The sequence below is a fragment of the Mytilus trossulus genome, chromosome 5 (genome assembly GCF_036588685.1).
Source record: "Mytilus trossulus isolate FHL-02 chromosome 5, PNRI_Mtr1.1.1.hap1, whole genome shotgun sequence".
Lineage (NCBI taxonomy): Eukaryota > Metazoa > Mollusca > Bivalvia > Mytilida > Mytilidae > Mytilus > Mytilus trossulus.
The window spans coordinates 20269503-20285226 of NC_086377.1; the positions used below are offsets into that span (position 1 = coordinate 20269503).

At 31.4% G+C, this 15724-nt stretch overlaps 1 protein-coding gene and 1 long non-coding RNA gene across 2 annotated transcripts; one reads left to right on the top strand and one right to left on the bottom strand.

Annotated features, from left to right (window-relative positions):
* The first annotated feature begins 5707 nt into the window (after positions 1–5707).
* On the top strand, positions 5708–8168 carry LOC134719499 (potassium voltage-gated channel subfamily C member 3-like). The gene is made up of 2 exons (XM_063582487.1): positions 5708–6218; positions 7296–8168. The coding sequence occupies exons 1-2, from the start codon at positions 5739–5741 to the stop codon at positions 8160–8162; spliced, it is 1347 nt and encodes a 448-aa protein (XP_063438557.1). The 5' UTR covers positions 5708–5738; the 3' UTR covers positions 8163–8168.
* Positions 8169–11926: 3758 nt separating this feature from the next.
* LOC134718639 (uncharacterized) lies at positions 11927–14752 on the bottom strand. Its single transcript, XR_010107411.1, has 2 exons — positions 14488–14752; positions 11927–14239 (listed from the first exon to the last, which is right to left on the bottom strand). It is a non-coding gene; the product is annotated as an uncharacterized LOC134718639 (long non-coding RNA).
* Positions 14753–15724: the final 972 nt, after the last annotated feature.

Consider the following 15724-nt stretch of genomic DNA (forward strand, 5'->3'; position numbering starts at 1 on the left):
AACATAATCATGTACTTGAATCTGTCAAAGACAGCAAGTACAAATGTATCTGAGATTTACAATAAGCAATGATCTTGACTGGGGGCATTTGTATAATATAACTTCTAAGGCTAATAAAACACTAGGCTTTCTACACAGAAACATGAACAACTTAACACGTAAGGTTAAAAACCATACGTACACATCACTTGTTCGTCATATCGTCGAGTACTCCTCCATTCCATTTTATATTTTCCTGCTAAGAATGTGATATTTTACTTATCATTGTTAACTACATAAGTGAAATGTATAATGAGAGAAACAATTATAATAGATATAGGAAGATGTGGTTTGAGTGCCAACGAGACAACTCTCCATCCAAATAACAATTTAAAAAGTAAACCATTATAGGTTAAAGTACGGCCTTCAACACGGAGCCTTGGCTCACACCGAACAACAAGCTATAAATGGCCCCAAAATTACTAGTTTAAAACTATTCAAACGGGAAAACCAACGGTCTAATCTATATAAACAAAACGAGAAACGAGAAACACGTATATATTACATAAACAAACGACAACTACTGTACATCAGATTCCTGACTTAGGACAGGTGCAAACATTTGCAGCGGGATTAAACGTTTTAATGGATCCAAACCTTCTCCCTTTTTCTTAAACAATAGCATAACATCACAACATAGAAAACATACGATAAAATAATGTCAATATATGAACTGTGTAGTTGATGGCTCAACATATTTTTTGTAACATAAGCATAATATTTTAATTGATAATTTTAGAGAGGAGACATGCTGCCAAAAATAGTATTATAATCAATACTAATAATCTATGTTTTTGTTTTTCTTTCAATGCTACATGTTTGTAGTGTTTAATGACTATCGTTTTGTAATTAATATGCCTGTCTGCTTGTTTGTTTTTGTTGTGTATTTTAGTAACAATCCTATTGTTTGGATTTTATACTAATAAAACTCTTATTCTTATTCTTATTCTTATACACAAAACCAATTAACCAAATTGAGCAGAAACAATGAAAGGCAGCAAAATATGGTTTAATGACTATAATGGTAGATCACCAGGAGCTGTCACTGGTACATGTACTAGTATGTTTAAAAAACTTAAATGGGAAAACTTACAATCCTGCTGAATTAAAGCTTAACTTATTTTTATTTATAAGATTAATGTGGGGGGGGGGGGGGGGGGGGTCGTTAATATAAGTCACTTATAACGTCCTGGCTCAAGCTGACAGGCGTACTAGAGGACAACATAATTTAAACAAAATATATACAAATAAAGACTTTTTTAGGTCATCTTTTTTTCCCAAGCACTATTGCTGTCTGGAAGCAATCTGCATGTCACCCTCCCTTAAATCTTTCAAATGTGGTATATCCGCCTTTACATTTGAAGGATCCTGTCTGGCTAATTAGTTATTGTATTTAAGCCACTGTACATAATGTGAATATGTTTAGCATTACGCTCCAACTAATGTTATTTTAAATTGTAATTTAACTGTGGCAAATGTATCATTTTTTTGACATAACACAATTTTCGACCTTCATTTGCATGTACAAGGCGCCACAGCTCTGGAATATTCCACACTCCGGCACCGGAGTCTTTCCAGCATCAGAAAGAAGAAAGAAGATTTGTTAACTTCTTTGTTATTTGGTTTCTAGTGGGAGTTGTCTCATTTTGCAATCGTACAATATCTTGTAAATTTTATATTGAACGTATCTTTTTATTGTATGAATATGAAATGCGTTTGGGCTTCGTGTGACCCAAAAGCCACTTTTTTTCGTTCAAATAATTAAGACAGGTTAATGTTTTTCCCTCGCGTCACGGTGCGGAGCTATAACTATACAATGTAAGTTTCAGAAGACATACACGCCATCTAGAAATAATAACTAACCACTGATTGGTTACTTTATGATGAGGCTGAGAATTAGCAAGAACCATTGGTTAAAACATGTAAAATGAGATAAAGAATTACAGATTTTTTTCTCGTTCAGGATAAGTCATTAAAAGACGGCAAATTAAATATATGTATATCAGTTCTGATCAACTGGCATTAATTCATGTTCGTTTTATTATGTATATATTGCACTCTGAAATTCAATATTGAAAGAATTATCAATACACGTTTACTTGCTTTGTCAATCTGCAATAACAATAACGGTACCAATTTTCCTGCACCAGATGCGCATTTCGACAATACATGTCTCTTCAGTGATGCTAGTGGCCAAAATATTTGAAATCCAAAGCTTATATAAAAGATGAGGAGCTACATGTATAATCCAAAAGGTCCAAAAGGTCCAAAAAGTATAGCAAAATCCGTGAAAGGAATCAGAGATTTGCTTGAGGGAGATACATTCCTTAATTTATAATAATTTCTGTGATTTTGCAACAGCAAATTTAAAAAACAAAAACAATCCGTATATTCATGCCAGTACCGAAATACTGGCTACTGGGCTGGTGATAGGCTAGGGGACAAACAGTCCACCAGCAGAGGCACCGACCCATTGGTAATAATAACAATAACGGTACCAATTTTCCTGCACCAGATGCGCATTTCGACAATACATCACTGTGCTTAAACGGCTGTAGTTACCCACAGCCCAATATGGATCCGCCTGGCTTCGGTTAGAAAGTTTGCTCCTATATAATTACAATACCATGAATACAAAAGAAATGTTCAGTAATAAAAAAGTTAGATAAATCCTTTAGGGAAACTATGCAGTGTAAAACGAGGTTTGTTACTACAAAATAAACGATTACAGCACGATTTGCCAAAACACTTATGATGTCCGTAACTTCAAAACAACTTGTCCGTAACTGTTTTCCTTATACCAATAGGGATGTCCGTAACTTTAGCATGATGTCAGTAACTTTCAAAGAATCTTAATTTATTCATGGATGTAATTATTTTAAAAAAGAAATGATAAATAACAAAAATACTGAGCAATATTCAAACGGGAAGTCCTTTATGGAATGGCAAAGCCAAAAGCTCAATTTAACACACCAAACGAATGGGAAACAACAGTCACATTCCTGCCTTGGTACAGGCATTAAAAAGTAAAATTACAAAAATACTGAACTCTGAAGAAAATTCAAAAAGGAAAGTCCCTTATCAAATGAAAAAATCCCAAGCTCAACCGAATGGATAATAACTGCCATTTTTCTGACTTGGTACAGGCATTTTCTTATGTGGAAAATTGTACGGCAAAATTAATGTATCTTACATTCTACTGGCTTTATAGATTGTTTACTGCTTAATTTTTAGATGATAAATCATGACATGCAGGTTATAAATCTCACAATTTCCATTTGTAGAAATTACATTAATAGTGAATATGTGAAAATCACCTTAGGAGAACAAGTTAGGAGGTCAATCCTTACCAAATACATAGATGAATCAGTAGAAACCTCTATAGAACATATGTATGATTTGATACCGTGCCGATCTTATTGAATCCCTCGGTCAATGAAACTTTTAAAAGATTTTTAATCTACCTTTATTGCTATAATAAACTGACACCTGTTCAACAATATAGCCTTCCATCTTCTCCTAGATATTTGCATCTTTTTCACACAATCAACAACACATCACACTAGATATAGTGAAAAGACCTTACTTTTTTGGCCAACACTTCAAGAATTATTTAAAGGAAAGGAATTTTTTTCCGTGGCTACACAGGCCAAGAACTTATCAGTGAAAAATCTATAAAGCTAGAAGAATGTTAGATAACTTCGCCGTACCGTCAGATCTCGTTTTATCCCGGGAATAATTTTTAAAAATTTAACGGAAAATCCGTGACACTCTAGTTTGCTTTTTCTCTTGTTTAGTTTGAAGCATATCGTTATTGTATAAATCTATGTAATACTGACTTAAGGGGTTTGATAGTGTTTATTGTCCTTTAAGTGTTGAAATTGTTAATCTTCCAATTTTGAAAAAAAAGTTACCCACATCCGAAAATAAAGTTACGGACAGTCTGATTATTTTTTACTTATAAGTTACGGACATCTTTTTTTAAAAGTCGGCCTTGCGCTAAAGTGAAGTCAAAATTAACAAATTTGTAGTGAAGGTAAGTGATTTCTTTTTTCAGACATCCTATCAATATTTACATGGATCATGAAAAACGTTGCAAAAAGTAGATTTCGTATCAACTATCATCTCAAAGATTTAAGTGTCCGCCATCTTGGGCTGTGGGTAACTTAAGTTACCCACGGCCGTTTAAGCACAGTGATACATGTCTCTTCAGTGATGCACGATTTGTTCTGCTAAACAATGTTCCTATACAACGTTTAGAAAAAAAACATTAATTTAACTGTATTCTAAAACTTCGCCTAATCTAGACACACCTTATGAGAGGCACACCCGTAACGCACACTCTTAAATTAAATCCATTTTATATCAATCACCTATCTAAAAAATACCACATGCACACATATTACATTATATTAGGATAGAGCGAAGCAGTCCACAGCTTTAAGGAAATCTAAAATATGTAATTGAGTATTATACTTCAATAAGTGCTGTTGATATTTTTATAAATTGTACAACAATTCTACATGAAGTAAGAGGAATTCCATACATAATTATAAAAGAACAAGAAAATAAATATACTACATCGGCACACTAAGTATCATACTTAAAAGAATAAACACATGCACACATAGTCGTTTGTTTGTAATGAGTGGGTACTAGGACATCCGACATGTAAACTTAGAACATGTTAAATAGTATTTAAATTGGTTTAGTTAAACGTTTTTTTTTATTGTAAGCTGAGGCCCACCTCCGGGTGCGAGATTTTCCAGCTGCATTTAAGACCCATTGGTGACCTACGACCGTTCTCTGCTCCTTGTTGGAAATGTTGTCCCTTTGACATACTATAGTATTTCTCATTCCCATTGTCAATATCATGCTATTTATTAACGCTTTATGCTATATACAAAGAAATGTTTGAAACATTTTTGTTTGCTTGCAATCATTGAATTCAATTTGATGGCTATATTATACCACAACTCATGCACACACAGAGATACAGAACACACGAACATTCAAAGTATCCGTGTAACACTTTGTCAGTTAAATGCACAGTAAAGGGGGCTCGCGGGTCTAAATCAATTTTTTTTTATTTACTATAAGATTTCTCTATATTTTTCTATAATTGAACTTTATCTTATACTTTATAGCAAAATGAAATAAAAAAGATTAGGCCACCGTTCATTCATACGCTCACAATCAGCTTTTCGAAAGAAGCATACATTTTTGTTAATGGTCTTTTTTTTTGTTGACGTTGTGATTATGTATTTTATATGAATTTGTAATACGAAAGTTTCTGTAAACTAAAGGCAATTAGTGATAATCCCTCTGATTAATAATTTACATTTTAAAACAGCGCTTCATCGGTTCTATAATTATATATAATAATACATCACATTAACATACTAAACAAATCAATTTCCTGATGGTTTTTTTAACTTTTTTAAAGTATGTTGGTATGAAATGGAATGACATCTGAAACGTTGCTGTTAAAAAATAAATTCGGGATTATTAGACGATAACCATCACATTTGAAAATTCAATTATCAAAGCTCACCAGTAATTATAGGTCGTACATGCAAATACATTATATATCAATAAAAGCGAGTCGATTTGTACGTGATAAAAACATATGTTACATAAAATTTATTGAACTTGGAATATAGCATTTGTGGTATTCAGACATCCAACAAATATACACCATGGCAAATGTTATTTACACGATAAATAACAAGGGTGACAAATTTGAAATTTCGACAATAATTTTGGATAAAATTACGTGTAATGGGTCAAGTGCTGGTAAACAGATAATATCTGATCTAACTGAGGACAAAACAGCAATTGAATTTAATTTCCATCGACACCAAACTTGTACATCCAGTATATTGGACTTCGTAAGAGGAGATTTATTACATATCCCAGCAGACGTCTGTCCAAAGAAATTCCGACAGGAAATGGAATTTTGGGGAATACCTGAAAATGAAATAGCAACTTGTTGTTTCACAAAATATCAAAGTTTTTTGGATGATGAGAAAACATTAAGAGTTTTACAACGAGATGAAAATACGCGACATGAGAGAAAGGAAAGAGTACATGTACTTAGCAAATACAAGGGATGGAAGGCAATACAGGCAAAAATGTGGCAAGTTATGGAATATCCAAGCACTTCAATCATGGCAAAGGTGAGTAACATACATATATTATATTTTTCATGTCGGGCCATTTTATTCGACTTGACCGCAAGGTTTTTTTTACTGTTGTGGGCTGTATAGTTGCCTATCATTGCTTGTATAAACTTTATAAGAACTTTGGTGGACAAATTATCTCGTTTTCATACCACATATCCTTATCTTTATATAACATAAAGACTTCAACTTTTATTTTTTTATGATAAAGTTGTGTTCGAAAATATTTGGTGAATTGCTATTTAATTTGTTTTTAAATAATTTCTTTTGAAATTGAATTGATAAAATAAGGTGAATTGATATAAACGAAATGATATTATGTCAAACGTTTATATATACCGTTGAATTCTACACTTTGTACCCTGTATGTTCTATGTTTAAAGAATGTAGATTTTATTACTTTACCTATTTGACTGAGATCTTTTTCTAAATTCAGTAACTAATACCAGAGATTCTCCGACAAACGGTACTAAGACAACATATATTCAATAAAAGTTATTTACTTAAAAAAATAAACAATTAAAGGACAAGTAATGAACACATTTGCTGGTGAATATAGACATGCATAGAGGTATAGGCGATGGTTGAAATCTCGTAAACATGTTTAACCCCACCGCAATTTTGCGACTATCACAAGTCAGGAGCCTCTGGCCTTCATTAGTCTTGTTTGATTTTTTATTTTAGTGTCTTGTGTATAATTCGGAGCATAGTATGACGTCCATTATCACTGTACTAGTATGCATATTTGTAAGGGGCCAGCTGAAGGACGCCTACGGGTGCGGGAGTTTCTCGCTACATTGAAGACCCATTGGTGGCCTTTGGCTCTTTTCTGCTCTATGGTCGGGTTGTTGTCGCTTTGACACATTCTCCATTTGCTTTCTCAATTTTATGCATATATAGATATGAATGCACCATTAACTGTCGATCTGATAGCAATTCAACAAAAACACATGTAGTTAATAAAAATTAAAAACGCTGTTGAATTTTAAAGTAAGGTTTTGAAAATAACCAAGTTACACACGCCAATTTGTAAAAACAAAATTATAACTTGCTTTGTTTCACTATTTTTTTTAGATTTTCATGGTATTCAGCAATTTAATGGTCATGCTATCCTTATTCATCCTTGTGGCTAGCACGTCTCCGATGTTTTTTGAATCACTAACAAAAGATGAATGGGAAGAATATTTAAATGAAAAAGAAAAAGAAACATACGGATGGAAAGAAGAGGGTAGTTTTAATGTAACAATAATCGACCTTTTGCCAGACCTACAGAGTCGAGTGGAATTTTTGGACTATTTAGAATGGATAACTATTGCTTATTTTACAATTGAGATAATTTGTAGGATTTTTTTCTTTCCCTTGTCATGGAAAGATTTCTTAAACTTTTTTATTGTTGTGGATACCGTGTCTCTGATAGTGATGTACGTTGACATGATAGCAAACGTGGTCGACGTACGAGAGAAATACGAAGACAGTTTTGTAGAAGCGGTAAATTCTTTACAGATCATTCGAGTGTTGAGACTTTTTCGATTGTTGAAGCATGTGTCTAGTTTCCGCATTTTAGTCTTTACTATTCGTGCAAGTTTGAAAGATTTACTTTTGATGTTACTTTGTCTTTTAACAGCAGTGCTCATATTTTCCTCAATGGCCTATTTCACACGGGATGCTGCTTTTACCAGCATCCCTCAGGCCTCATGGTGGGCAATTGTTACCTTGACAACTGTAGGGTACGGAGATATTGTTCCGAAAACACTTCCGGCAAGGTTAGTTGCCTCCGCATGCGCGGTAATCGGTGTATGTATGCTGGCTATATTAATCCCATCACTTGTTAATAACTTTATGCTTTTTAACAGTCAACTTAATGTGATGCAACAAAAGAAGAAAACAAAAAACGAAGCATTTCTGGAAAATAGTGTTCTACCAGTCAATCAAAAAACTTGAATTGTAACAGGCACACGTCTCTCTCTCTCTCAAGAGGGAGAAGGAATATGACAATTATGAATAACTCAGTATGTTTCACCATCTTGAGTTTTCAGTGCAGTGTCACTCTTTGGATATTTATTCTTTAAGTATTTTGACATTGAAGGAAATATTCTAAAGATGCAAGAATACGCGTTCACAATTGTTTTTCTAACCCTAGTTGATAAAGTATTGACCTAAATTGTTTTAGGTCAGAGAAGTACAAACGTTTATCAGATGTATGTCACGGATTGATTTTATAGGAAAAACAATCTTCTCATTGTGACAAATATAAAGATATTAAATGTTTTTTAGAAATTTGTCTATAGATGAATTATTTATCTTTGCCTCTGGGTAATTTCTGTGTTTTATTGTGATATTGAATAATCTTTTACTTACTAGTAACATTGTGGGTCTCATTGGGGTCTAAGCGTGACGCGTGAAAGTCAAATTATTGTGTCGTGAAAACGGGAAATGAGGTCTTGCGGGACCCGGGAAATGACAAAAAAATGAGAATTGCTTATATATATAGTATAAGCGGGATACGGAATCTGACAAAACAGTAAGCGGGATCCGGGATAGGAACTCCCAATAAGACCCCCAACATTACTCCTGAGTCTTCTATTTTAGATCATTTTATAAAACTTTTCAATAGTTTATGTTATGCTATGTTTGGTTTACTAATTTTAAGTCAACATGTACTACAAAGCAATTATATTCGTCAAGCAAAACATTGTAACTATCAAATACTTTGGATACAATTCCCAAAAGTAAATACGTCTAGTACTTAGTTTTTTTTATCAATTGTTCCGCTCAGGTTTCAGTTATACACGGACTTGAAATAGAAGATATTTCTCTGAATTATTGAAGGTAATGTATATTACGTACTATGGAAAATGTTCAAAAACAGATGCACTTTTGGAGATCAATTAAAACTGTGGATTTAAATTTCCCAAAAGAGCAATTCAAATTTAAATAGAAATTTAAAAGTCACGTGTATTTCTGAACAAAAGCAATTATTACTTCAGTTTGTATAGAGCTTTAATTTGGATTTTCCATTTTGAAAGAGTATATAGACAAGACAAGACAAGACAAATACTTTATTTAAGTCTCACCTCAAAATTGACATACATTTATACATTAATAAAATAACAATAATATTTAAAACAACATGAGCCACTCTAAAAAGAGTCATGAGAGACTATAAAATTTCTACAAAACACATTATTATCTACCATTATATAAAATACCTTGTCTTTTTATATAATAACACAATTATTTAATGTGAAATAAGAGACGTTTTTTTCCGCAATTCAAATTTACATTTGCAATAGGGTTTTTATTCGTAAAATGGCAAATTATGGTTATCTATTGTTTAATTACATGAACCCATTTATCGGTATTCCAAATTAAACAAAACTCTCAAAAATGAATTAAAGATACACAAAGCAGTATATGTAGTCACCATGGTAACTTTTCTCCTACATTTTTGCATACAAAATAATTTTCAAAAGTTATTGACGTCTTTACTCATTTTACGATTTGATAAAATTTAAATAGCATATATATGTTTAAGATCCAAGCGCTTTGTCAAAAATTCAAATTTAATGTATATAAAAAAGAAGATGTGGTATGAGTGCCAATGAGACAACAGTCCACAAGAGACTTAAATGACACAGACCTTAACAACCATAGGTCACCGTACGACCTTCAACAATGAGCAAAGCCCATACCGCATAGTCAGCTATAAAAGGCCCCGATAAGGCAATGTAAAACAATTTAAGGTGGTACCTAACACTACAGGGAGATAAATCTGTAAAAGCAGAATGTTTTAATGACGTTGTGGTAATATTAAGTTTCTCAATGATCAAAATAAGTGTTTTTCAAACTGCTATATAACCAGTGTATTTTTTCTGATAAAATGGTTGGTTCAATTTTTTTGAAATTTTTATATTTTTGTCAAAGGGTCAAAGAAAATACTGTGTCAAAATTTTAGGAAAATTAAACGAGCAAAATTAATTTTAGGTAAAGTGTTAGGTACCATCTTAAACGAGAAAACTAACGGCCTTATTTATATAAAAAAAATGAACGAAAAACAAATATATAACACATAAATGCTCTTATAGAAGTCATTTGAAATTGTTATGAAGACGTCGTCATTGCTCTGCTATGAGAGAAAAAAACTGTTACCAAAACGAATCAAAATGTATTTTATTTATCAGCAATGAGCAACGTCGAATTAATGGATAATCAGAATATGTTGAAATACAAAAAAAAGAAGATGTGGTATGATTGTCAATGAGACCATTTTCCAAAAGTGTTAAACTGACAATTGAATAATCAGCAACTACATGTACATAGGTCACCGTTCCGTCTTAAACAATGCGCAAATACTATACCGTATAGCCAGCTCTAAAATTACTTGCAGGAAGAAAAACTAATGGTCTTATTACAAACGACATCCAATGAATTACAGGCTCCTGACTTGGGACAGGCACATACGTGAAAGTATGTTTAGTACATAGAGATTAATACATGCCCTTTTCCATATCCTTAAACAAAACATTGTAAAAAGCAAACTATTTGAATACATGTTCAATACTATTCCCGCAAGTAGTAAACGTTGTTTTTTTATCACTGCTCCGCTAGGGTTTCGGTTATACGCGGACATGAAACTGAAGGTAGTTTTCTGAAATATTAATGGTAATATATATTACGTATTATGTAAAATGTTTAAAAACAAATGCACTTTTGGAGATTAAAACTGTGTAAAATCCAATGAATTACAGGCTCCTGACTTGGGACAGCCACATACATGAAAGTATGTTTAGTATATAGAGATTAATGCATGGCCTTTTCCATATCGACCCGGGTATCATCCCGAGACTCCCCCCTCCCCCATAATCAGTCCGAGACGAAGTCGATATTAGTCAAGGGATAATACCCAGGTCGATAAGGAAAAGTCCATGTATTAATCTCTTTATCATATACTTCCGAAAATAGTTTTATGTAAGGCAAATAAACAAATGATATAAGGAGTTAATCATGAATTCAACAATACACTATAATTGTACAACAATAGCATCACTACCTCCGTATATGTTATGGTACCATTACTTATAGTGGATTTTGAAACATTGAACATTTGGAAGCTGGAAGCATGGAGGAAGTATTTACAATTTTATGATCATTATTACTACATGTTGTACTATATGAGATGATTCATAATTGTCAATGACATTTGTTGGCAAGTTCTACTTTTAATTCCCTTTCATGAATGTGACCTACCGAATTTAGACTATTTACCGGATTTGATATCACATAATGTCTCCTCTAACATTGTGACGTCGCTGATAACCTGTCCTCTCATATTATGACGTCGCTGACAATGCCTGCTATCGTTTCAATACCGTGATAAGAGAAAAACGGAGTTCCTGACCAGGTGATATAGGTGTATAGGGAAGTATTGTAATAAAAAAGTTGATGGTTTTTCGTCTTGTTGATGTTATGTAGTAGTATGATGATTGTAGAGTGCCCGGGTCCTCCACCAATTATTGTAATGAGAAATATTGAATGTTCGTCTTGTAATTTGTTCTGCTACTTGTTCTTTGTCCTCAGCCTCTCAACAGACGAACGACATCTGTGAGAGTTGGGTCTTGATTTTTACATGCTGGCGATGTCAAGGCAGTCCGGCGGGCTTTGTTGGCGATGTAAAGGCAGGCCGGGATCGACTGACACCTATAAGATTCAAAATTCAAACTCTTTTAATAAAATAAATAAAAACAAAAATAATACAAAACAGTTACAATCACAAAAAAGTAAAACAAATATTGGCAATTATTTCTTTAAAAGAAAACAATGGATATTTTATTAAAACTTTATTTATGAAAACTATTAATTATCTCTATTTCAATTTAACTTGTTTTAAAATATTTTACTTTAAATCTTAATAACTTTTAATTAACAATTCAAAACTCATGACTTACCTATAAGATTCAAAATTCAAACTCTGACGTCTCAAAGCAGAATTTTGACTTATATAGCAATCATGACAAAATTAGAAATTTCCAAATATGGTTAGGGTCAATTGTATTTGTACAATTCAATTATATAATTTTTATGAAAGAGGTAACTCTGTTTATATCGGCCACGTAAACAATCGTGTATTGGTTCCAAATATGGTTAGGGTCAATTGTATTTGTACAATTCGATTATATAATTTTTATGAAAGAGGTCACTCTGTTTATATCGGCCACGTAAACAATCGTGTATTAGAAATTTGAAGTAGATAAACATATTAATTAAATGGACAGAGAAATTGATTATTAGCGCTATAAAAGTTAATGATTAATTCTAACAACATATGTGTCCTAAATTAGTGTCAAAATACTGTCACAATAGATCTTTCTCCTTTAGAAAATCTTGTCCCAAGATTTAAATTAATTAGAAAAAAAAATTAATATTTCATAAGATTTAGAGCAACTTAAAATATCATAATTTACTAAATTGATTATTGGATTTATAACTTTTAATTATTAATTTCAGTAAATAATTAATATCCATATGAAACTTCAAAATAACAAAGTAGACAATTAAGTTAAATATAAAGCAAGAATAAGGAATGAACTTTGTTTTAACATTTTTCTATTTTTTTTATTTTTTTCATTTTTTTGAGAGTTTATTTTTTTTAATCACATTTTTTATTGTTTGTTTTATTTATGATGTGAACTTTCCACAATAGTTTTAAATGTTATTATTATTATTTATTTATTACTATTATTCTTCTATTTGCTCAATTTACAATTGGACATTTATTTAAAAATTATGAAATTTATGGTACAATAATTATATACGCCTAAAAGTTTCAACAAAATGTTGTAATTCAAAATGAATTATGATTATGCAGAATAAACTTTTAACAGAATTTGATTAAGCATCTTTTTAGTCTCTAAGTTACTGTTAATCGTATGCATGGCGTTCCTACCTGCGAGGTAACCCATTTTATTTGTGGCGCTCCTTCTTTCAGGTAGCCCATTTTTATGCTTATATATATGTGGCGCCCCTACTTTGAGGTAGCCCAATCTCAATATTAAGTTAATATCTACACTATTTTTATTACTATATTGTACGATTTTCTTTACAGCAAATGGCAACAGGACTTCCTACCATGTTCCATGTAGATTAATTTTACAAGGGGATTCACTTTATGTGTCCTTTAAATAAAATTCAATCTAATCTTAGTAAAAAACTATATGCAAATAATATTCTGAAAAGTTATTCAATGAAATGAAAATTTAAATGAATACATAATTTACAACATTTTATCGAGCAAATTTGTTAACTTAATTATCAATGTTTTAGTCATTTCAATTAAAAATTTACAGATGAAACACAATGTAGTTTATGAAAATAAAAATGAAGATTTAGTTTCATCGCTGGAAATCTTAAAATCAAAATTAAATTTCTTATTTATCATTTTGGAATTACTTACAGTTTCATGAAAATACATATTTTAAACAATACACAATAATATAACTTTACAATTGTTATTGTCACTGATGTTAATAAATGTTCTAACATAGTTCTGCATACTGTATCCTTTTTGTTGATTTTCTAAATGTCACAAATGAAATATTCTGTATATACTATGGAATCCAAAAGTTTGAAAGTTACGAAAATTATGTCCAACTGCAAATAGTTAATGTTCGAATTGTCCTTCTAGCATGTTATTTGGTCTGGATGTGATGATAAACTTTGACTTTTATAGATGTCTGTATAGATGTCAGCTTTAAGGGTCGTCCACCAATTATTGTAATGAGAAAAGTTGAATATTCTGGTACTGAAACATGGTCTGCTTCCTTTCGGACTCTCGACAGATACACTACATCTGTGAGAGTTGATGTTGGGACCTTTACATGTTGTGGGGAAAACTAGTCATGGACATCTTGGTTGGGAACTAGCTGGGAACAATGCCTTGGATGGTACATGGCATTGCTGCCGCTGTAAAGGCAGTTTGGGCGTTGTTGCCGATGTAGAGGCAGGCCGGGATCGACTGACACCTATAAGATTCAAAATTCAAACTCTTTTAATAAAATAAATAAAAACAAAAATAATACAAAACAGTTACAATCACAAAAAAGTAAAACAAATATTGGCAATTATTTCTTTAAAAGAAAACAATGGATATTTTATTAAAACTTTATTTATGAAAACTATTAATTATCTCTATTTCAATTTAACTTGTTTTAAAATATTTTACTTTAAATCTTAATAACTTTTAATTAACAATTCAAAACTCATGACTTACCTATAAGATTCAAAATTCAAACTCTGACGTCTCAAAGCAGAATTTTGACTTATATAGCAATCATGACAAAATTAGAAATTTCCAAATATGGTTAGGGTCAATTGTATTTGTACAATTCGATTATATAATTTTTATGAAAGAGGTCACTCTGTTTATATCGGCCACGTAAACAATCGTGTATTAGAAATTTGAAGTAGATAAACATATTAATTAAATGGACAGAGAAATTGATTATTAGCGCTATAAAAGTTAATGATTAATTCTAACAACATAGACAAGACAAGACAAGACAATAGACAAGACAATATTTTATTTAAGTCTCACCTCTTCATTATATAAAACATACAAACAGTTGATAAAACAACATCATAAAACATACAAGAGCCACTCTAAAAAGAGTTATGAGAGACTATCTAAAAAGTATATACAGTATATACATTAAAATTAGCTATATAAAATACATTTTCTCTTCAATAAAATGTCATTGCAGATTTTGGCAATATAAAAGTACATATTTTCATTAGTGAATAAAAATATAAATTTATCGTCATCAGACAATTGCATAAAATTAACATTAAACAGAGATGCTTGATAAAACAAATAATAACGCAAATCTTCATACAAAGGACACTTCATTAAAACATGTTTCTCATCTTCAATTAAAAGATTTTCATTACAAATACTGTTAAAACAAATTCTATTTTCAACTAAAAGACCTTCATACCTTCCAGTCTCAATTTTCAGAGGAGCAGTACCACTTCTAAATTTGGCAAAGGCACTCCTATATTTACCAGGTATAGTTTTTAATAAATAATTTTCTTCACCAAATTCATTTTTGAACAGTCTGTAAGTACGTAGTTTACTACGTTCGTTTGACATTAAATCAATATACCATTGCTCTTTAAATCTATTGAAACAGATATTCTCAATATTTTTTATAACATGTTTATCAATAATCAAATTAGTATTACAAAAATGTTCCATGTCAAGTTCTTTAAACTTTATCTGTACTCTGAAATTCCAATTTTTCAGTCTATTATTGCATATATTATTTGCCCATATAAAAACTTTTTTGTTTATTCTATTATCACACATTTTCGTAAATCTACTATAAGTTCTAAAAATACATGTCCATTGTTTTACAATACATGGCATCCAGCCCATATCACCATAAAGGGCTATATTAGGTGTGTACTTTCCAACACCCATGAAAAAACGCATTGCCCTATTTTTTACA

Excerpts from the sequence above, each read along its gene's own strand:
- LOC134719499 (XM_063582487.1), top strand. The coding sequence starts at position 5,739 with ATGGCAAATGTTATTTACACGATAAATAACAAGGGTGACAAATTTGAA. Across the intron at positions 6,219-7,295 it reads GCACTTCAATCATGGCAAAG|ATTTTCATGGTATTCAGCAA; the intron begins GTGAGTAACATA and ends TATTTTTTTTAG.